This window comes from Diplotaxodon limnothrissa, linkage group LG19 (genome assembly GCF_057381915.1).
Source record: "Diplotaxodon limnothrissa isolate DT_005_m linkage group LG19, D_limnothrissa_male_GT1.1, whole genome shotgun sequence".
In the NCBI taxonomy this organism is placed as follows: domain Eukaryota; kingdom Metazoa; phylum Chordata; class Actinopteri; order Cichliformes; family Cichlidae; genus Diplotaxodon; species Diplotaxodon limnothrissa.
In genome coordinates this window covers 27,000,032-27,024,156 of record NC_140614.1, presented here as the reverse complement: position 1 = coordinate 27,024,156, position 24,125 = coordinate 27,000,032, and the positions used below count along the sequence as shown (strand labels likewise).

At 40.2% G+C, this 24,125-nt stretch overlaps 1 protein-coding gene across 1 annotated transcript; it reads left to right on the top strand.

Moving 5' to 3' along the window:
* The first annotated feature begins 677 nt into the window (after positions 1–677).
* Positions 678–2,516, top strand: LOC146612360 (cathepsin L-like peptidase). Its single transcript, XM_085343623.1, has 7 exons — positions 678–777; positions 975–1,117; positions 1,267–1,464; positions 1,558–1,749; positions 1,822–1,987; positions 2,097–2,202; positions 2,417–2,516. The coding sequence occupies exons 1-7, from the start codon at positions 678–680 to the stop codon at positions 2,514–2,516; spliced, it is 1,005 nt and encodes a 334-aa protein (XP_085199749.1).
* The last annotated feature ends 21,609 nt before the right edge of the window (positions 2,517–24,125 follow it).

Sequence of the window (24,125 nt, the reverse complement as noted above, 5' to 3'; positions counted from 1 at the left end):
ACCTAATCACTTCAGTGAACAACTGTGAGAGGTGTAAAAAGCCAGACGTTCTGTGAAATCTTAACATTGTCAAATCCTGCAACAAGCTACTGAAACGCTGATCATGTCCTCCTGATGATTCATGACACTTAAGTTCCTTGTTTTTGCTGAGGCTGAATAAAACGTTTTCTTAAATTTGTGGCACTGTGCGATCCTCCTCTTAATGTATAGCTCCACCTTTTTCTATTTCAGTGCCTAACATTCCTTCTCTTCTTTGAAGAGCTGCTGAAAAACACCTGACTGACTGGTATGAAGTAATCATAACAGGTAGTCAGGTAAATAAAAACACCTCTCTGACACAGAGCTGTATCTCACACAGGTGGTTATTCTTCAGTCTTCACAACAGACAAAGACAACGAGACAGGTAAGTAGCTGCAGCACAGATGATAACACATAGACAGGTCCAAATACACTTTCAGTAATGCAAAGATTCATTATTTCGAGAAAGAATTACAGGAAGAGATTAAAAAGAAACTGGAACTGAGACATAGAGCACATAGTATGGTAGTATGAAAATGACATCCAGCATCTTGACAGAAAATATTTTAATGCTGATGTGAAAAAGATCATAAACTGCCTGTGTGGTTTCCTGTAAGTCACAAAGGATTTCTGTCTTTTTCCGTTTGTGTTCAGTCAAGATGAAGTTGCTGCTTGTTGTTTCTGCTGTTCTGGCTGTATCCAGCTGTGCCAGCATCTCTCTGGAAGATCTGGAGTTTCACGCCTGGAAGCTCAAGTTTGGTGAGACAACAGACTCTTTCTCTACTCTTATATTGAAGGTTTTTGTCAGAAGCTCTGATCATGCTTTGTGGTTTTTACAATAATGTCTCAAATGAAAGAAAACCTTTTAGCTTAAATTAAAATTTTATTCATTAATGATCGATTACACGTGATTTTCTTTTATTCTGTTTCTGATATTTCACTTTTCCGACTGACAGGAAAATCCTACGATTCTCCATCAGAGGAGAGTCACCGTAAGCAGATCTGGCTCACCAACCGCAAACTTGTGCTAATGCACAACATCTTGGCTGATCAGGGCTTCAAATCCTACCGGCTTGGTATGACCTACTTTGCTGACATGGTATGTGTAGAAACAGAAGCCAGTCAGGTTTCAGAATGACACATCAAAGTTCATTACTAGAATAGCCATGAGTAATTTTGGTTACAATTTGCATACAGCGGCTTTAAAAATTACAGTTAAACCCCAATAATTTTGTTCTTCTTTATCAGGAAAATGAAGAGTATAAACAGCTGGTTTCCCGGGGCTGCCTTGGATCTTTCAATGCTTCTCTGCCTCGCCGTGGCTCTACCTTCCTTCGCTTGCCTGAAGGTATTGATCTGCCCGACACTGTTGACTGGAGGGATAAGGGATACGTCACTGGTGTCAAGGATCAGAAGCAGTGTGGCTCCTGCTGGGCCTTCAGTGCAGTGAGTATATTGGAATCAGTCTTCCTACTGTTATAAAGCGGGAAACTTTGCTCGACTGTTGCCTTTTTAAAAACTGACTCATTCTTGTTGCAGACTGGTGCACTGGAGGGTCAGCACTTCAGGAAGACAGGAACGCTGGTGTCTCTGAGTGAGCAGCAGTTGGTCGACTGCTCTGGCACATATGGAAACATGGGCTGCAATGGAGGCTGGATGGACTCTGCTTTCCGGTACATCGAAGCCAATGGAGGAATTGACACTGAGACATCCTACCCTTATGAGGCTGAGGTAAATCGACAGCAGTATGTCAAAACCATATCACACCAAATCTCTTGTTGATGTAAATAATTTCTCAATTAGGACCGGATCTGTCGCTATAACCCTGCAAGTGTTGGTGCCACATGCAGCGGCTATGTTGATGTGAGTAAATTTAATGAAGAAGCCCTGAAGGAGGCTGTGGCCACCATCGGACCGGTTTCTGTAGCAATTGATGCTTCTCAGATATCATTCCAGCTCTATACATCAGGTGCAGACATTGAAACACTGTTTTGGAAGATTTCTTCAAATAGTACAAGAAATGTGAAGTGTTTTATTTGTTCTTTACACCTGTCAGTCTAATTCACCTGTATTTAAAGGAGTGTATGATGAACCTGGGTGCAGCAGCCTAGAATTGGACCATGGTGTGCTGGCTGTGGGTTATGGTACTGAGAATGGACATGACTACTGGCTGGTCAAGAACAGGTAAATACCCACAGGTGACGGTCATATTTGAATTCATGCACTTCATTCCTGCTAACATTCACTGAGTGCTGATGCACAGCTGCATATATAGGCATCTTATTTGTGGTTTCACAGCGTAATACGGATCATTATGTCGCTGCATGCTGTTCAACTATTAGTGTGAACATAACTGAGTTTTACCTGCTAAATGTTGTTATTTTCTGTCTTTCTGTAGCTGGGGTCGTGGATGGGGACAGATGGGATACATTAAGATGAGCAGGAACAAACTCAACCAGTGTGGGATTGCTAGTGCAGCAAGCTACCCTCTGGTCTGAAGTGGTGGAAACAAACTCAGCTACATTTGTTTTTCCATTTGAACAAAATGTACTCATGTTAATCTTAAACATTTGTTTAGATAAACCGAAATATATGTGAACATTTAAGATTTATTCAATCCAGGTTAGTGTTAGTCTAGGATTTTCTTCAATGTGGTCGAAATATATAATTTTACGTACAAAAAGTAAATAAACTGAGATGCAAACATTTACTTTTGTCTGTTTCACTTTGTTGCTCGTGTGTAGCTTAATAAGTGGATCAGTCCACTGTGAGGACAGATTTTATGTTTCCAAGAGAACAAAGATGACTGACTGAGTAACCCCCAGTTTCTCCTCTAGATGGATGATATTTTTGTTTAATTGAGACACATATTGACAATAGTTATTGCATAATTGACATTAAATGATACAATAGTATGCAAAACATTAAGTGATGCACATTTGGCTGTTCCTTTTCAGAACTAAAGTTAGCACATGTTACAGGTCGGTCATGACAGGCGAGAGATTAAAGAGATTTAAAAACAAATAAAAGAACTTAAAAAATGATCCTAAAACATACAGGTTGCCAGTGGAGTGAAATTAAAATGGTGGTGATGTGCTCAGACTTTTCTGCTCCAGTTAAAAAACGCTCTGCAGCATTTTGCACAACCTGCAGACTCCTAATGGATGCATCACATAATTGCCATTAAATGATACAAAACATTAAAATGATTAAATAATGCAAAACATTCATAATGCACATTTGGCTCTTCCTTTTTGGAATAAAAGTTAGCACATGTCAAAGGTCAGTCATGACAGGATTTCTATTTTTCTTTGTCATTTGGAGAGATGATTATGACAGTGTTCACTATTGGGTCACATTATATATATCCAATAATTTACTTTAATTAAAATAAACATTATATATACTTATTAATACGTTTTTGTCACTTTATTACATGTGCTAATACTATGGCTTATAGGCAGGCTAAGGTATTATAGATTATTTCTGTTAGCACATCATAGCATAGTTTGACAAGCCTTGTTAAGCAACACTGTTTGTCCACATGCCATCTAACAAACTTTCTCTGGTTCCTCCAAAACACCTCAGAGCTCTACAAAAATGATTTGATAGCAAAGAAGACCTTCCACCTGACCTCACTTGTTCACAACATGGCATCATTTGTATGAAACATTGTGTACAAATTTGAAAATAAATGTATATTTTAATTGTTGTCTCAGATACTTGACAACACTTATTAACAAAAGAGTTTTGAGAATGCAGTTTGCACTAGGTTAGGTCCATAATTTGCTGCAAAACACAGTTTTTGTCATTTTTCTTCTTTACACCCCACAGTGGATTTAAAGAGAAAAGGTCAGTATGTGATTGTATTTAATGAAACGTGGTTGAAAAGCTTTGTTAAATTCCCCAAACTTGTTCATGAAGCTCAGCCACGTGACAAGTTCACCTTCTTTATGCCCACAATATCCAAAAGTCCTTATTAACTCATATGCAGTTAGTTCTGGTCAGTTGATGTGTTAGAGGCCAATTTAAACACTGTGCAGTTTCCAGTTATTTGCTACATATGCATGTCTAGTATGGGGCAGGACAGGATGGTTTCAACATGAAAACTGAACGTGTATGAATGGGAACTGAGGAAGGAAACATATGGATGACAGTAACAGCAAAAATACTTTTTACATTAAAACATGTTTGACAGGCTCCACTGGTTTAATAACAAGCTAAAGTTTCAGTTTATGAACTTTACACAGTTCATCTGCTTCTTTTCTTCCTCTGCTCATGCTTCATATTTAAAATCACTCAGTTATGTGGACATAATTAACCTTTAATTTGATTCTTTTTACAAATCTGTCTGACCTTTGCTCATCATCACTACAGGTACACATAAAATTGTATCTTATAGATTGTTTTCTTTTTTAAAAGAAATGAAGAATGAATAATAGAGCGTGAGACATTAAGACACAAATTTAGACAAAAAAACTTCTCTTTAACCTTTGTCGCACATTCTTGATGAGATTTTCCAAGATAAGGTGATGAGTTAGTTTTAAGAACAAGCAGGGCCACTACCTGGTGGTAGTGATTGATGACTGACAGCTTCTTTCTGTTGTGCTCTGTTTACACTGAGGACGTCTGAGCAGAAATGAAGATTGAAGAGCCTAAAACCAACTGACACACATAGGTGGTTCAACACTCACGCAGACACTTTGTGTGGTGCTCACTACAATCTCAATAATTCATTGTTATTTGGCATTTGCACAAAAGAAAACGTTACAGTTCTTGGCTTAAAATTTTGAAAGCAAGTTTTTGAAATCACAATCATCAATGTCAAGAAGCATCACTGCATGTGACTACAGGCTTACGTCACAGCAACATTGAATGTGAAAAATGATTCTGATTATATTGTACCTAGTTAATTGTGTTATTTTATTTCTAATCTACAGTATTTCTTCACCTACAAGGGTTACTGTTCTCCTGAAGGGAGGGAGTGTATTCGTTTCTGTTTGTTTGTTAGCAAGCGACCCTTTATGGTGTTCAAGCTATCATTTTAGAATATTGTGTGATGGTAGATACAATTAACAGCTCGAGCTGATTTAATTGAGGTAAAAACTGGATCATGGTTAGATCGGATGTGAAAATCAGGAAATATTTTATGTTACCCACAATTTTTGTGGATTTCTGGTAGACTTCACAACAGAATGCTGACGTCAGCATGCTGCAACAAAAACATGGACATTTTATTATATTGTTATCATTTTAGTGTTTTGGTTTATTTAAAAAATAGGATTTCAAAAAACAAGACAATAGGATTTTTACCAGTGTTGCTTAACACAGCAAAGTGCTGCACATCAACAGAAAGAAAGAAACATTTAAGCTCATGTCAGCATGCATCAGAGAGATGACACAATGTGCCTTCAGTGTCACTGCCAAACATACCTGACTGCTTAGAATTCACTGAATCTATATTCCCGTCACCTGTAGCAGGAAGAATGTTGACAACAAAAACTGTCTTTACGGGATCACATGTTTGACAGGCAACACCGGTTGAAGTTAGAGGTTCACTTTTGTTTTTTTTACCTCTCTTATTTGAGGTGCATAATCACTCACTTTCACTGATAAATACATAATCTGAACAATGATTAATTAAGGTGACACAGTTAAGACTTGCTTATGTTGGTGTGCAGATCATCTTCGTTGTGAATAAAACTTAATTTCACTTTGCAGATCAGTCTGACCTTTGCTCCTCATCACTACAGGCACATATAAAATAATGTTACACAGTTTTGTTTTGTTTTTCCTTTTTTGTTTTTAACCTTTACTTGCAAAACCAGAACAAAAGTAGAACAAAACCCAATAAGACCAGATGTGTTTTTTAGATGGATGGATTTTTCACTTTTTCAACATTTGGAGATGGTGGCACTGGTGCAGTGACAGTATGACGATGCAGAGGTTTGGAGTGGGAGACAAAGTTGGAGAGGCAAGGGTGAGATAGCTTGGACATGAGCAGAAGAGGGATAATTAATACACTGGACAAAGGGTTTTGAAAATGGAGCTGCCAGGCAGGAGAAAAAGAAGAACATCACAGAGAAAATTAATGGATGTAGTGAAGGAGTCCATGCAGAGGACTGGGTTGACAAAGATGCTTGGGATAGGGTGAGATTGAGGGAGATAACCTGCTGTGGTCACCAGCAGAAATAATAACAAGAAGAAGAAGAAGACAAATTCTTCATCATTCCCTTAGTTGCACATCCTGGATCCCAGATTGAATCAAGTTAAGCACATTCACACAACAATCCCTCATATATAGTACATGCCTCACACAGGCTGTCTGTGTAGGCTCCCAGGCATCACGGTCATGGTAATCTAAAGAGTGACTACACTTCTTTAAGTTTCTGGAAGACGTTCACTTATAAAAGAAGCCTTTTCAGCTATAAAACCAAATGGTAGAGAGTCCCAGATTCTTAACCCTAGTGGGAGTTGTCCCTTAAGAGGGTCCTTGACCAACTATTGATCATATGACTGATCACATAAGCCAAGGTATGAAAAAGAGTATGGGTCATTATCAGCAGAGGTCTTGGGTAAAACCATTGTGAGACCCTGCCTCACCCTGAGATCAACTTCTGAAACCATCTAGAGAGAAACAGAGTAACAAATGGAACAACATGAGATCAGGCGATGGGAAGTGAAACGTCTTTAAGAAACTTACAGAACTCCACTCAATTAGAAAAACTCTTACAGTCCTTTCTAAACATCCATAAATGGTCTGTTCTGTTACATATTATAAAACATGAGCTCTATCAAATGTCCCCTTTTCTTGAATAAGAAAATGTTTTTGAAGTTTTGTCTTGTGTCAAAATATGGAAAATCTTTACTTAGTGTATATGCACACAGGTCAGCACAAAGTATGCTAAAGAAAATCATGTTCACTGAAATAAAAACGTGGGAAAATTCACGTCCAGAAACACAAATCAATAAAACTCTGATTTTATAGTCCACAAGTCTGTCTCAGCATCTTGCATTTGGGTCTTAACTTCTTTACATCTCGACACATAGAATTTCTCCTGGGGGCCTCAATCCCTGCACCAACAGACCCTATTTCAGATGATCAAATAGGGATTTGATGGCACAACTGCATGATAATGACACAATCAGTTAAATCAAATGTATTAGCAGGGAAAAAGCTAAAACAAGCAGTCCCCCAGGGTTGAACCACTATTTTGCATTATTGGATTTGAAAAAAAAAGAGAGAGAGAAACTGCGTACTGCTTTGTCCTGAGGCAACGAATTTTAATTAAATGAAAAATCTGTCAAAATCTGTTGTTAAACAATCGGACATAACTTTTAGATATTCACCTACATGGACATTTTATTAATAAAGTTATTTCATTTTAAACTAAACATGATACTTATCTCACCAGATGCTGTTGCTGCTACATGTGACTTTGGTTTCTGCAACGACTGGAGCACAACCATGTTAAAGAGAAAACGCTCTTCTCCTCATCAATATATATGATGGTGACATGTTTTGGGTCAATATTTTTATTAAAAAACAAAATAAAATGTAAAAGGACAATGTAATTATCAAAAATGTGGTTTCTTGCCTGAGGGCAACAACATGCTATGAAGGGCTAAATCAACACCGTGGTGTCTGCCAACAGGAAGAAACAGTGCTTGTCAGCATATGTCAGCGAAGACACAATGCACGCTGTGTGCACAAGTTCTATACATTAAAAGAGTCACAAGCAGTTGTTGCTTAGACTATCGCTCAACTTTGTGAAGTGTAGAGAGAAGAAACATGTTTAACAGGCAGCACTGGTTTAATCACAAGAAAAAGTTTCAGTTTGTGCTATGAGCTAGTCTGTGCAAAGTTCAAAAGCTTCCTGGGTTTTTTGCTCATTTTATTTGTATAAACACACACTCTCTGTGTGTGATGTAAGATAAGATAAGATAAGATAAGATAAGATAAGATAAGATAAGATAAGATAACCTTTATTAGTCCCACACGTGGGAAAATTTGTTTTGTCACCGCAGGAAGTGGACAGTGCAAAAGTTATGTAGCAAAAATTAGAATATAATAAGAAGGAATACAATACACAACTGTAGAGAACAGAATAAAATAAAAATACTATATACAGTAGAATAAAATAGAATACAATATACAATAGGATAATGTGATGTGACAATAAAAGTGATTTGATTTGATTTGATTTGATTTGATTTAAAAATAGAATACAAATTCTACAAAAATACAACGATGCCAGAAAAGAGTATTGCACTTATTGCAAGTGTTATTGCACATGTGTGGATGTGTGTGTTTGATCAGTTGGAGTCTTTATTGTGGAGTCTGACAGCAGTGGGGAGGAAAGACCTGCGAAATCTCTCTGTCCCACACCGTGGGTGCCGCAGTCTCCCACTGAAGGAGCTGCTCAGTGCTGTCACAGTCTGCTGCATGGGGTGGGAGATGTTGTCCAACAGTGATGACAGCTTAGCCGCCATTCTCCTGTCACTCACCACCTCCACTGGGTCCAGAGGGCATCCTAGAACAGAGCTGGCCCTTCGGATCAGCCTATTCAGTCTCTTCCTGTCCCCGGCAGAGATGCTGCCGCCCCAGCAGACCACACCGTAAAAGATAGCTGAGGCCACCACAGAGTCATAGAAGGTCTTCAGGAGTGGGCCCTCCACTCCAAACGACCTGAGTCTCCGCAGCAAGTACAGCCTGCTCTGCCCTTTCCTGTAGAGGGCGTCTGAGTTATGAGTCCAGTCCAGTCTGTTGTTCAGATGAACACCAAGGTACCTGTAGCTGTCCACAGCCTCGATGTCCATACCTTGGATATTCAGTGGTTGCAGTGGAGGATGTTTGTGCCTGCGGAAGTCTACCACCAGCTCCTTGGTTTTACTGGCGTTGATCTGGAGGTAGTTCAGCTGGCACCAGTCCACAAAGTCTTGGGTCAGTCCTCTGTACTCTTTGTCGTCCCCATCAGTGATGAGGCCAACTATTGCAGAGTCATCAGAGAACTTCTGCAGGAAGCTCTGGGTGGAGTTGTGGGAAAAGTCTGCAGTGTAGATGGTGAAGAGGAACGGAGCCAGAACCGTTCCCTTTGGGGCCTCCGTACTGCAGACGACCCTGTCCGACACACAGCCCTGAGTTCTCACATACTGTGGTCGGTCGGTGAGGTAGTCCAAAATCCAGGTAGTGAGGTGATGGTCCACTCCAGAGTTCTCCAGCTTGTCCTTCAGAACCGAGGGAAGAATAGCGTTGAAGGCACTGGAGAAATCAAAGAACATGATTCTCACAGTGCTCCCAGCGGTCTCCAGGTGAGAGAGATATGTGGAGCATATTATTTTCCTTTCTTGATGTATAAAAACTTTTACTGCGTTCTGAACTTTGCTTCTCATCGAGGCCCTAAAACTACAGGCTTAGGATAATATCAGTACATAAAAGCTTACATGTGTGTTTTTAAAGTTACCTGCATAAATTCCATGAAGCTAGTTCTAAAACATGTAGACCTTCTTTTCATCCTTAGATTTAAGGCCACAGAGCACTCAAGAAATGTTGATGCTATTTTTCACAGTGATCATTGGGAAGCGGATTTGTTGTGTTATTTCCTTATCTCAAACATAACAGTAACTCCAGGAAAAGGTTAGCTCTGCAGCATAGGCTACGGCCGTGCAACCCAGTGAGGGGTGAACCTTCTTCATAACGATGCAAAATTAAACCTGAAGTTAACTCTCTAAGCCCCAAATCCTGCTTTGGTGCAGGTCTCAGAAAATAAGTCAAGTTGCATAGACTTTAAATGGCAGCATGGACGTGCATTTACAGGGAACTGCTTGGTTCTCGCCTGTATACATGCTTGTTATTACTGCCATCTTGTGGCTGCAGTTGGCTATTGATGCTGACTGTTATATGCTCAAGGGTTTTAATTCAGCTGCGTTTTTCCCATTTATATATTTTAGCATACTTTTTAAATCAAAATGAATCCCCGTTTTTCTGAGCTTGATAAAAGTGATAAGTGGATCTCACTAGAGAACCAAACTACAAACACACAACTTTAAACTGACAGTTTTTGAAAAAACAACATCTGGAGACTGATCCGGGAACATTTTTCTGTAGAAAAAATGTTTTTACCTTTGATACTTTATGTACTATTTACCAATGACACACAGTTGTGTATACAATATTACTGTATGGTATATCCTTTAAAAAGGATAAATCGGCAAGGTTAGAAGACATTTTGTCCACACTCACGTGTGGGGTATTTTCTGTAAGGTGCATGCACTTGTAAGGGAAAGGCATCTTCACCCCTGTGGAGGCATTTTCGACAACCGTCTGGAAATAACAAGACAAAATTTATATCAACAAGTCAAGAGTAAAGCACTGATCCAACAGCTATGATTCAGACCACTCACTCTATTTTGGCTAGTTACATCTACAAGGGTCACCAGCCTGCCAGCATGGGGTCCAGAAGAGTTGTAAGCAGCATGGCTTATCTCAACAAAGCACTTGAACACTTGGAGGAAAAAAAACAAAGAACAGCACATCAGAAGTGATACAAGCCTGAAAAAGTCTGAGCTTTTATATCTGGGATAACCAAGAAGGAGCCTTGACTACCCGGTTTGTAGCATTGCAATGTATGCAATGTATAGCACCAGTTCATTAATGTCAACTAGCCTGTGTTTCTGTGATCAGTGTTATGCACTGAACACAATAGGGGGTGCATCTAATAGTGCCCTTAAAAGTAACACAACACTGAAAGCGTGTGACTGTTATATAAATAAAGCTTATGATCAGTGTGTGCTTTCACTCTCAGGCCCTCGCTGCCTGATAGACCGTGTTGTGGTGTGGGTGACAGACATCATCTATAAAATGTTACATTTAAAATGTGACTTTGTGACGCATGACTTTACAAACACTTCACAGATTGTGAATGAGGGCTTTAACAATACATGTGGCCCAGTATAGAACAATAACACATTTTCAAGGAAAGAATTATTTCAACATGCTAACACTCTCATGGCAAACTTCCGCCTGGCGCACATACAGCTTCCAGTTCTTCAGCTCACATGCACAGTCTGTCTTGCTAATTGTGCCAGCCATCTGTCACACATTCACTTGAAATCGAATTTACTAATTTTGCTTTGTCGAGTGCATGTCTTGGAGTGTCCTGATGGGAGTGGTTTGAGGAGATGGGGTATTGGGAGAGTTATTCTGGACTCTAATACGAGTGTGAAGGGTTTGTTGGTCTGCTGGCAAAGTCATGATTGATCCCAGAGGGTGATGGCCTTTGCCAGGGGTGCACTTTGTCACTCATTGATAGATTCAGCTAAGAGGTTGGTTTTAGTAGCTTCTGGATATCTTCTCTGTTTTTTGCAGATGATGTGGTTTTGTTGACTTCATCGAGCAATGACCTCTGGCTGGCACTGTAGTGGTTTTCAGCCAACTGTGAAGCAACTACAATGAAGGTAAGTATCTCCAGTTCTGAGGCCATGATTCTCAGCTGGAAAAGGGATGAGTTTTTCCCCAAATATCTCAGAATTATGCTCACAAGTGAAAGAACAGAAGAGCACAGCAGGAGATTGATGGATTTTACATCCATAACCTGTGCCTGCGAGTTGTGGGTAGTAAGCAAAAGAATGAGATAACAGCAGGAGAAATGAGCTTTTGTCCAGACATCATAGGATATGGGCTCTCCCTCAGCAACAGGGTGAGGAGCTTGGTCATTCTTGAGGGGCTAAGAGGAGTGCTGCTACCACTCCAGCGCAGGTGGTTTGGAGATTTGACTAGGATACTTACATGACTGTACAACTGGAAGGAGGCCCCAGACTCCATGTTGGGAAGATTATGTCTCTCAGCTTGATTGGGAATGCCTCAGTGTCCTCCCAAAAGAGCTGGAGGAGGTGGCTGAAGAGAAGGAGGCAATTCTGCTTAGAATTTATTTTCTGTTCAGCTGCTCTGTTTAGAAGAAATCTTTACTCTTCCCTCTTTTTTTCACCATGCATTGTAATTACAGTAAAATACAGCTATACATACATATATATATATACATGCAGTGTTCTTGTTACCTTTTGATATACTAATCCTGGTTGCGATGGATTTGCAATAACCACATCATATGTGTGAAATAATCCCATAATGGAATGCAGCCTTCTTTCTACAGTAATTTGTAATGCTTAAGGGTTTTGCATGTAATCCAACTAAATAGCAGTACTTAAGTCATTATTCTTACATCTCTGCTGAACCTTGGGCAGTGGAAGGTTGCTTTAGCCCTCTACAAAATATGAAGTCAGCTATAAATACATTTATAATGCTTGAAATTATTTTGTTAATTTGTCATGGGCTATTCAGCTTAACTGCATTTAAATTTTCTGCATCCAGTGAAGCTAAAAATAAGAGTTCTTTCAGAGGGAAAATAGATTTTTCTTAGTTGAACACAAAATCTGATGTGGTTTGAGACATTTTATAATTTCCTGACCAGAACATTAAAAAAAGAATCTAAAAATGACTTTGATAATAATATTATTATCCCTTTTCCCTTGAGGTGCCTGACATCTGTTTTAATCATACACAATAGTTACCCCATTGTAATTAATGATATCATATTAAGTGCCTGTAATTTGCCCATTTTAAATGTCACATTGGGTCAGGCTGTGATAATATCTGATGGGAGAACGAGAAAAACTGAGGCAGCGATACAGTTAAAGGGAGAATTTATTAGGGATTTAATCAGCTTGTGTAACAAAATTTGACCTTGACGTCTTACTTTTTCCACCATCACCTGAAGCAGCAACAGCAGTAACGCACAAGCAAGGTAATTCAAAGAGACTTAAATTTTCTTTTGTCGGGCGAGTCTTTTAACGGCAGACAGTAGAAAAATATCTCTGCCTTTTTATTGGAACCCAGTGTGACAGTATTCATCCAATTAGGCATGAATGATTGTTATCCAGCGACATTATCGTCATCATATTTTTTGGGAGTATGAAAAAGGGCATTAAAAAGTGGAAAACGCAAACGATGAAAAAGCTCCCAGGCTGAGACAAAGGGAGACAGAAGGAGGGCACATAAGAGGTGAGGCAAATTAATTGGTTTTGCTAAATCCTCCTCAAACAGCAGAAGCCAATGTGGTTCCACAAAAGGCCATTACCGGTAATCAATTTAAATCTGTTTTACCCTTCCCAAGGAAACCAATTAGGCAATTTAATTTAGCTTTTTTGATTCACAGCATAACCACTGCACAGGACAGGACATCCAATTCACTTCCTGCAGAGGGGGACAAGTGAAAACACTGGGAGGTGTAACTGGAACAAACAAAGCTATTGATCTGAGTAGGCTAAGAGATTCAGGGAGGAGTGAGAAGGAGACACAGGAAGCATAGCAGCATGAATAAATCTGGATTTTGTTAAGAAGAAGGAGAAAACATCCTGCTGCGTCAATTCAAAACTGCCTCATCAATTAAAGTTTATTGCAAGTTTAGCTCAATTTTCTTGTGCCTAGACTATCATTTTTCATTTAAAGCTGCATTTTTGTGTCACTAGATGGCAGCACTTGACTACTGATGATTATCTCAGCAGTTGTGGGTGTTGTGGCCGGGCTTGACTTATGCAAAGCTTTGGTTCAAAGTCAGGTGTATTCCTTTTATAATTATGGTCTCATTTCCTTGTGATGCACGTGTAGCATGAACACAACCAATGCAAACACGCATGCATACACACCTACACACTGCACCGCTGAACTCACTGTAATAACGCACACACCGCACACTGCTTAATCAACAGTGTAGCTGCACAATTTCATCACACTGGCTGTTGGGTTGGTATAGAGGGAAGTGTCAGTCAGCCGTGTCACCCATCATAGCGAACAAACAGACCCTCCACAGGGGCCGTGTTTCTGCACCGATGTGTTATCAATCTCCCATCATGCATTTCTGTGCAAATGCTAGTGCGCTACCTCTTCCATGGGTGGTACATTTATGTGTGTATGTCAACTGGTTTATTGTGGTAATGGGGAACATGTGTGATTGTGACAGACAGGAGTTCTGCATGACCGCACACAATGCTGTATGTGTGCCTGCTGAAGCAGACACACGCAGATAGGCACACAAACCCATATATTTGTGTGGCTGTCTCTGTGGGGACATTCATTTTTATAGTGCATTCCCTGGCACTCATATCCTACCCTAATTTGTCTCTTAAACCTTTAGCCCTTTCAAAAAAGCCCTTTAAAAAAGTTAAAAAGGTTGTGTGAGAACCAAGGTGTTGACAGACATGAGTTTATTAGACATAAATGCAGAGCTAATATGGCCAATAACAATACCAGTACTTAAACTTATAAACACAGCTTATGTAGGAGAAAGGAGCGTGTGATGATTTATGAGATGAATTATCATCAATTTGCAAATTCTGAACATATTGTAATGACCACTAAATCACTGTGATTTTTTACTACCCACAATAATTAGTTAACACAACAAAGCACACCTTTCAGCTTTTCATCTGTTTTGAAATCGTGGTTTGTTTGTTTTTTTGGGGGATCTGGAATTTAAATGTGCCTGTCTCTACAGCACTTCAACTTCATTTGTTCAGATGTGCTTTGGGCTAAAAAATAAAAAATAAAATCGATGTCACAGTCAACACTTTTCATAGTGCTTGTTAGAAGTATATTTGTTCATTTCCCCCCAAAAACAAACTCTTTAACAAATTTCACTGGGCTACATGCTGAACTGGGATAGAAACAAAGTATTGATCCTATTGCACTAGTAACAACCTGATACCAATATAGTTGGTATCGAATGCTACCAATATTTGGATCCATCTATTCATTTCTGTTGGACATCCAACATACACACATACAAACTGGAAAAAGGAGAACCATGTGAAAAATGTTAAGGGTTTACACAGATAAGACCAACAGACCATTAAACTCTTCTGGTTTATCCTTATTCAAATCTTTCCTTCTGTATGTTTCTTTTTCTTTATTGTTTCCTCTCTTCCTCCTCCTTTTGCCAGCTGCATTTCTTGGATGAGGCTCTTGGCCAGTGGTCTGAGAGAGGCAACTGCAGCTAACCATTTGAGGAAAAACAGCCCTGGCAAGGCCAATTACACGCAGACAAAACACTTTGCATGTTATTGTGTTAGGGATTCATGCTTGATTGACTGAATGGGTTCTAATGAGGCTGGGGAACAACGCGCAGGAATGGAAGAAACACTCTTCCATTTCCCTGATGGATTGATTCATCCGCGCCCTCATATACACAAACCAGGAACACACACACACTTGCTGGTAATACCCACAGAGCAAAGATGGACAATCTCATTGGCATGCACATGGAGGAACACATACAGTAGAGACAAAACAACAAAACAGCTAAAGTGTGCCTGTGAGTGTGTGTAGTGGGAGGTAGATTAAGAGGAGATATTATAATGGAAAGGTACCTTGCCGTATTGCCTCTGCAGATGCTTCTATGCAAAAGCTTCACTCCCACTGGCGTCCTTTTATAGTATCACTTGACTAGGCAGAGTTGGATATAGCAACAGATGGATTGGTAAAGCCTTCAGCAGTGATAAAAAAAAATGTCAGCTTGGCCTGTGTAACAGATGTTGGTTTTATTTCTGTGTTGTGTTGCGCGCTGGGCCTCAACTCCACTAAGTTTCACATCTTTGAAGTTTTTTTTTGTTCTCCGTCTCGCTGGAATGAAATTTGAAATGGATAATACTAGCCACGGGGTAGAGAAAATAACAAATGGCAGCTATGATGTTTGCAAGATCACTGTCAACAACTTACAAATTGAAAATGAAATTAGCTAGCACCCCAGGTTCAGGCTATGAATTTTAAAAGGCAGGTATGAGCCACGTGTATGCAAGATGCAGGGTAAGAGACATGGAGGTACACAAGTACACAAACGACAAATGCTAAACTTGCAAATGTGCATGGCTTACATGCAAACAAGTGAGACACTGAAGTAGTTAATTTATCACAATGTAGAGTATGCTTTTCATTTGAAGTCTTGAGAGTCCTCAGAAGAATATTTGATCCTTTCTGCAATTCCTCCTCCAGCTGCCGATTTCTTTCTCCTCAGCTTCCACTCATTCATCATTTCTTACTGCCCCTCCTTTTCCTCTCAGCTCTCTCCTCTACCTCGTCCATCTCCCCTGCCATACTGAGGTCAGGGTGAAGGGTCAATTGCCTGGGTGCGCCACAGAGCCTGTTCTTGAAGGAGCAGTCATGTTTCCGAGCTGCGTCTTATCTTTGTCTTTTATTTCACCTGACAACACTTTCCCACCGGAGACCGCCTCATTTTTGCTTGCAGTAACCAACTCTTTGCACAGCTATGTGCATACAAACGTTTTCTGTGTGCTTTATGCGGTCTGACTGTACATTAGTGAGTCGGTATGTGTGGGTTGATGCTTCTCTCTGTGCTCCAATCCTCTCCCTGCCCCTTTTGCCCACCCTTGTTTATTTACCCTGCTAAGTTTCCTCCTCTCCAGCTGTCTTCCATTCGTGACCTTTTTCTCTCACTGCCTTCCCTCCTCCATCGATAGCCCGAGCTAATAAGGCAATTAAAGCCTAATTAAAGGAGTCTTCAGAGAGAAGCAAGGTCTCAGGCAACTTCATAAGTGTAAGGGAGCAGTGTGCTTATTCAAGCCTCTCGTGAGCTCCCTGTCACTCCCTCCTGTCCACCACAACAAAGCAAAGAAAATGAAAGGCCAGAGAAACTGTATACACAATCCCATTCCTTTTTTTTATTAGTCTTCAGTTTTGATATTTTTAGGTGTGTCCAGAAATGGTTAATGCCAGGTAACTAGCTAATTTGTTCAGCTGTAGTGTATTTATCCAGCGTCAGCCCACTCATTGTTGTCAAATTTGCCAGCGCAGATCAAAGAGTCCTGTGCAGTGTGTCAGCCAGGTTGCCTCTACTTGGCACTCTGAATCTAAAGTCAGGGATTAAGAGGGGAACCAGGAAAGAGGTGGTTCAAGGTTCATTTTAGCTTGTGAGTTTCTTGTCACAACAATCTGCAATGCTGTGTATGTTATTGGGTTTTTTTCCACATTAATACCAAAGCTTCCCTCACATGCCGATGCATACGATCATTGGGTGCACTTGTAGTCTGAAACAAAATCTTTACCCCTGATTTAGAAGGCACTTACAATGCATTAGCCTTGTGGTAATTACTAGAAACTCAATTAGAAGAAACCGCTGAAGACCAAGACCAAACTTGAGGGCTTAAGCTGCAACCCTGGTAAATGGATTTGGAGTTAATTTAGTGAGTCAGAGGGTGAAACAGCCATCAGTGATGTTTTAAGCTGCAGCAAGCATCCTGAGCACTCAAAGCTCTCTACCTTAGGCTGCGCTCTTCTGTAGTTTGCTCTCAGTTAGCAATCAGCTTTACTTTAGCTCAAATCTTGCAATTAAAATGCAGTGGGAATTTATTTTTCCTGTCTGTGCACATAAGCCTTGCATGCTCGTGCTTGTGGCGCCCTGCATTCAACTTGTTTTTTTGCTCCCCTCACCCCATACATTATTTCTCTGTAATGTTTACATGTGTACATGTTACCGGGCTATGTCCCAGATTCTGTTCAGAGTGAGGTGGTATATTTTATTTATGTCTCTGTCAATGTTCTCTAACATGCCTCGGGGCTTTTTTCTGACCTTAAGTACTGCCTGTCTGTCTTCAGTAAAGGTCTGTATTTACACGGTCCTTATATAATTCTCTGTATTATAAAGAAAAACATGTAAACATTAACATTTTTTATTAAAAAAGAAAACATTTTTTATGAGGAACACTTTAATTTTCTTGCAACAACTGAATGATTGGAATATTTGTGGAATAAAAATTAGCCTTCCAGTGCTCCCTTGTGGACAGTTATTTTAATGGCAAATTGTTTCTAAAATAATTCAAGCAAATCTTTTCTGTATTGCTAATATCAACATAATATGCAACCGGATGATTCTATCAGCCATTATGATGTATTAGTCAGGCTCTAGCGGTTAATACCTACCTCAGACACCTGGGCCTGGTGGGGGTGTAATATACACCAAGCTGGTAAGTTGTATCACATATTGGACTCTGCCATCTAAATCTATGGAGAGAGCAGATGGACTGCACCTCGGAAAAACTGTGGGTGGAAAAGCCTGCCTGTCTCTGTGTGCGTGTGAATGCTCCTATTGGTGCCAGCATGTGTGTTGGCGTGTGTGTGTTCAAGTAGGTGCTGCAGTAAGATCTTGACTTTGGCCTTGGAGTAAAGTTTGTGTGTGTGTGTGTGTGTGTGTGTGTGTGTGTGTGTGTGTGTGTGTGTGTGTGTGTGTGTGTGTGTGTGTGTGTGGGCTTGTGAGTGGGCGTATATCGTGCGACCACTGCTGTGCCTCCTTCTTCTGGGGACCAGATGGTGACGAAGCCGGTTGCTCCACTTGACTGTTTCTAACATCATCGCACACAAACAAAAGGGGGAAATGGAGGCAGAATTAGACAGAACCTTTGAAAGGAATGTCTGGTATGATTGCTTTTTAAATTAAGCTGACCAATCAATTTTGTCTAAAAATTTCATTTAATAGCGGGTTTTTTTAAAGGTGAAAACTAGATGATGACTATTTAAAAACTAATGATGAAACGAATGAAATATTGGAGGAGTTTGGAAGCGATCCAATCAGAAATAAGCTACATTTGATCTGCCCCCGGGTGAGAGTTCAGCTAGCTCCCATGAAAGTGTGACAAAATGTTAGGATTAGAAGAGTAGACGAGGAAATAAGATGCTTTGTAAACCTTGGTGAACAACTCTCACTGTTAAAAACACAACAAACGTTTACACTTTATACCTTTAATCAGTGCAATCAACTTCAGATTTACTCTACGATAATCTTATGATATTGAGTCAACTGAATATGGACTAAAACGAAAAAATTAAGACTAATACCAAATTATATTTTAGTCAAAAGACTATTAGTAAAACAAAATTTAAATTTTCTGTCTGGAGTCCACTTTCCTAAACTTTGATCGGTCATCTCAGCTGTGAAATAAGCTACATGCCTGCGTTTGTGCAAGATTAGCAGTTCCACATTGTAAAAAATATTTACAACCTGAAGTTAAGTTATAAGTTATAGTGAATACAAATACAAACGATATTCAGTCCAGACAAGTAAACACAAACATACAAATTATATGCAATAACAGATCATTATGAGAGTGACATTAAAAGTAGTCACACTGAGTAAAAGAGCTATTCTTTTGCTACTTTTAATGAACTTGAACTCCCCCACCAGTTCTTACAATTTCAGCTCCTTCTGTAAATTATTCCAGGAAATGGGGGCAGTTTAATTAAAAGCCTTTTTTTCCTAATTAGAGACAAACATTTGTATAATATTGTGAGAGCGTAGGCTGTACTGGTTGTAGTTTTTACACATATACGCACACAGTTAAGGAGGAATGAGCAGAAACAGAGATTTATACATAAAAAATGTATAAATCGTGGCTCAAAGAGTTGGCAGTTCGTCTTGTAACCGGAAGGTTGCCGGTTCGAGCCCTGGCTCGGACAGTCTCGGTCGCTGTGTCCTTGGGCAAGACACTTCACCTACCGCCTACTGGTGATGGCCAGAGGGGCCGATGGCGCGATATGGCAGCCTCGCTTCTGTCAGTCTGCCCCAGGGCAGCTGTGGCTACAACTGTAGCTTGCCTCCACCAGTGTGTGAATGTGAGAGTGAATGAATAGTGGAATTGTAAAGCGCTTTGAGGGCCCCGAAAAGCACTATATAAATGCAATCCATTATTATTATTATTATTATTATTATTATTATTATTAAAAAAAACAATAAATGGGAAAGTCTGCTGGTGTACAGAGATGGCCACTTAGTAGCAGCGTACGGAGGACAGTAATGTACATGATTTCCACAGCTAGTAACAAATGTAAAGCACAAACACAGACAGTGTCCTATTCATAAAGAGAAGCAGTAAAGGCTAAAAAAAAAGGTTGCAGAAAATTTCAATTTCAACTGATCTTAGGAAGCAAAGACAACAACAACTATAAATCAACAATTTTTCAAAAGTTACCAGTAAAATAGACCCGAACATGATAGGCTTGATTATCTATAATGAGCATTTTTTTTGTTTAATGTATCACAGTGAGGTGCTCTTTCAATGTAAGATGTAAAAATTTTGAAGATATAATTTGCAATGCTGTTGAATTATATCAGCCTAAATTCATTCATTAAACCTTCACACTTGAGAGATCACTAAAAAGTAACACTGAGTCAGTTTAATAGTATAGGAAAGGGCTCAGAGGTCTCCTAACATTTGGTCTACCCTAATTGATAAAAATGAGTGGAACCCGAGTAAGTGTGAAAAAGGAAATTAGCTTAGACTTTATTTCTTGACAATATTTCTAGACATAAAGAAGAGGAGGTGAAACACATGCGGCTGTTTGTATTCATTTAAGGGCTGAAAATCTAATAACTCTTGCTGACCCGATCCATCACATATACTAGCAGAAACAAGCTCCAACCAATTATGTTAAATTAGGAATTATAACTCAATATTAAGCATTAACGATTAATTATAGATTACAGCAAATGCTTCTCTTTATTCTCGATGCAGTTATAGCTGTTTCATCTCACAAGATTTCCCTTTTATTTATTTTTGGGGGTAAAAACCTTTCAAGAAAGTTACGATGCTAGGATGATTTCAGTGGACAAGTGTGTGGTCTGTGACGTGATAAGGACTGGTGTGCACATTGTGCATGGACAGCTAATCACCAACCACGCTCAGCTGACAGGCTGATGCCGCCTTATGACGCTCTGCCTCCACTTTTTCTCTCAAGAGACTGTCTAATTACGCGTGATAGTGCGAAGGAAATATGCTGAATGACAACACATTATGGACCATGAATTACAGAATGTGTAAGCCCACTCAGGCTTATTTTACATCTGACACCATGGTGATTACATGTGATTAATTTGTTAAATGGAATAAAACAGCCACTTCTTCTTTGGCGGCAGAAAATGAAGCACATCAGGAGACTGCCGGCAGCATTTATGCTGCACCTCTGTGTTTTTATTTGTTCTTTTAAAGGTGTAAAATACACATACTGAGGCTTCTTGTTAATATTTAAGTCTGCAAATGTAGCTCTTGGTGTAGTAACAGAAGGCATTAGAAATACTAAAGTAGTTTCAGTCTCCTATAGTATTCCCAGAATCCCTTAGGTCCAAAATTAAAACCGGCCCTCAGTGGATTGAGGCTTGGCTCATATACATATAAAGGTCATGCGTGACTATTAATGAATATCTTTGTTCCTGTCTTTGTCTCTGGAGCTTGCTAATTGAACCAGCCTCTCTTTCCCTACATCCCTTGGATGTACTACATGACGACACAGGAAGAGGCATTTGACAAAAATGTGTCTTTTTTTCATCCAGTGCTGCTAACTGTGATGGTGCAGCTAAATGAGGCCTGTGATGAACGCCATGCCAGACAGAGGCGTCCAAGCCCACTACTTCCCCTTCTCTCACTGCCTGGTGCGCAGTGCAACGGCCAATCAACTGCTCACACAAAGGAGGAATTAGCATATTCCCTGGCACAAAATCGCTCCCTTAATTGCAGCTGCATTGAGTCCATGTTCTCCACACATCCTCTTCTCTCTCTCTCTCTCTCTCTCTCTCTCTCTCTCTCTCTCTCTCTCTGGTTTTATATATTCTTTCCACTGGCCTCGTCACCAGCTTCTCAAAAAGTGTTTTGCCTTTTATTTGTGCGTAATTCTTTCACGTTTCACTTCGTTCCTCCTCCAATCATTCAGTCTTCATCAGACGGCTATTGTGTGAGCTCGGGGGGAGAACACAGAAGGAGAAGGATGGGGGCTGGGAATGTGTTTGGCATGCTGTACTATAGCAACAAGGTTGTCAGTCTCAAATGATGCTCTCATAATCAGCACATTGGAGCTGGGCTGCTGCATAGAATGACAATATCACCCTGATGCTATGTACATTGCTGTGGTCTCCCTTTTGGCTTGTCAATCTTTCTTTATCTCTCTCTGTTTGCGCTGCTCCTCACTGCTTTCCTTTCTGCACCAGCATTTTTGTCTGCTTCTTTTGCACTCTCATCCTTGCACTGTTTTCTGAGATTTTTTTTTCGTGCAGCTTTCTTTTGTTTCTTGCTTTGTCTCCAGTGTAACATTTATTGTTGCTGTTTGCATTCCACCCTTGCTTGCCATCTCCTCTGTTTATCCATTTCCTCATCTACCTTTTGTTTAGATTTTCCTTTTGCAGATGTTTAATTTCAAAAACATCAAAAGGTTTCTTAATGCTAGTTATTTTTCTAAGGCGGGTCCTGCTAAAGCAGCATTTGACCACAAGTCATTATTGAGTAAGGTGAAGTTGTAAAACTTTAAAACCTCTCCAACTGGACAGATTAAAGTTGCATTAGGATGGTTAAGTTAGTATACACTATATATGGTAATTATTCTTAGGTGTGATGACTATGCAGTTTAGTACCCCAAGGAAGTTTTCTACAGTCACTTTTCAACTTCCATCCATCAATTTTCTTCTGCTTATCTAATTTAGGGTTGCAGGGGAGCTGGAGCCCATCCCTGCTGCAATATGGCAGGAGGCAAGGAAATCCTGTAGAGGTCAGCAATCTGATTTAGTGTTGGGACTAACGCGTTATTAAGTAACGCGTTACAGTAACTACCTTATTATTGTGGTAACGAGAAGGGTAACTAGTTATTATGCCAAAACCAGGAACGCGTTACTCGTTACTGGGATTTAAATAGGCTCGTTATCCGTTACTTCGTGTGGTGGCTATCACGGAGCTTCCACAGATTCAATAACATTAGCAAGTGGTGGAGGCCAGCAGGTGGATGAAGGAAAAGGGAGGCAAGAGGAGAGACCCGAAGCGGCCGCTGGTCAGGTGAACTGAACTTCAGGTAAGAAGTTATGACCTGCAGTCCATCTGAGTCACATATAAACCAAGTTTAGGTGGAGTTAGCCTGATAGTGCGAAGGACACTGTCTCCGCTGAACTCTGGACACACACACACACACACTTACACTGACAAGCACTCACTCATCCCCCTCCCTTTCCAACGCCTTCGATGCTTGTGCCCTACCGGGGATGATAGCAGTCAACTGGACCAGCGCAGATGCTGCAGGACCGGATGCGCTGTCTACGCCGGCTCTCTCTTACCCTTTACCCGCCCCTGTTGCTTGTCTCGTGTTTCTATGGTGTATTGATAGTCATGTGCTTTTGTGCTGAGGTGTTTTTTCTGTTATCAAACTGTTCTCCCACCAGGAGCTCAGTCTGAGTGGAGTTTTTTTCTCCTCCTCTTACCTCATGTAGTGTATTTTCGTTATTTTTCCTATCAGCCTACCTTTCTGACATGTCTCCCCAATGTGATGTTTGTGTAAAGTTGGTCAGAAGGTTCCTTTGTGAGTGCGCATGCGCCATTAGCGTGCTGCCTGCTGTAACCCCTAATTTCCCTCGGGATGAATAAAGTATTCTGATTCTGATTCTGATTTATTTTCGTTATGCTGACTTTTTCGTACTGCGTGCTAGCTAGCATGACGGAGTTTCTATACAGCTGGGTGGGTGCTATGTTACTGATGTTGAACTTTATTTTGTTCATACGGTTAATTATTAGAGTTGCCAACCCTCCCGTAAAAAACAGAATCGTCTTGTATTTGGAGAAAATTCTCAATTCTTATTGAGGTGAAAAGAAACACAGTTTGTCCCGGACTTCAGCTACAATGGAAAAGACACAAAGCTGGATTTATTCTGTGTTTACGCTGCACAGCTGCCTCTTCTCCTCTCATTCTCTCCCTCCCTCTCCTGTTCCTACTTCAATCATGAAACTGATCAATGATCAGCTGATCGGCTTTTCTCTCTTGTTTATTTATCGCCCACTTTGCGCCAGAAAGAGGAAACCAGTGGATGTCGCGCTAAACAACAGCAGCATGTTTAAGCTTGATCAGCTGTTGTTAGAATTTATTTAATATTACTTTCTACTATCAGCTGATGTTTGCTGGAGCCACAGCTGTAAAGCTGCTGGTCATGATGTCGGTTTGGTTATGTGGTGAGAGGGAAACATGAAGATGAAACCAGGAGATGTCCTTACTGAATCATCAGAGCTGTGATGGAGAAACA

Excerpts from the sequence above, each read along its gene's own strand:
- LOC146612360 (XM_085343623.1), top strand. The coding sequence starts at position 678 with ATGAAGTTGCTGCTTGTTGTTTCTGCTGTTCTGGCTGTATCCAGCTGT. Across the intron at positions 1,465-1,557 it reads CCTGCTGGGCCTTCAGTGCA|ACTGGTGCACTGGAGGGTCA; the intron begins GTGAGTATATTG and ends TTCTTGTTGCAG. Across the intron at positions 2,203-2,416 it reads TACTGGCTGGTCAAGAACAG|CTGGGGTCGTGGATGGGGAC; the intron begins GTAAATACCCAC and ends GTCTTTCTGTAG.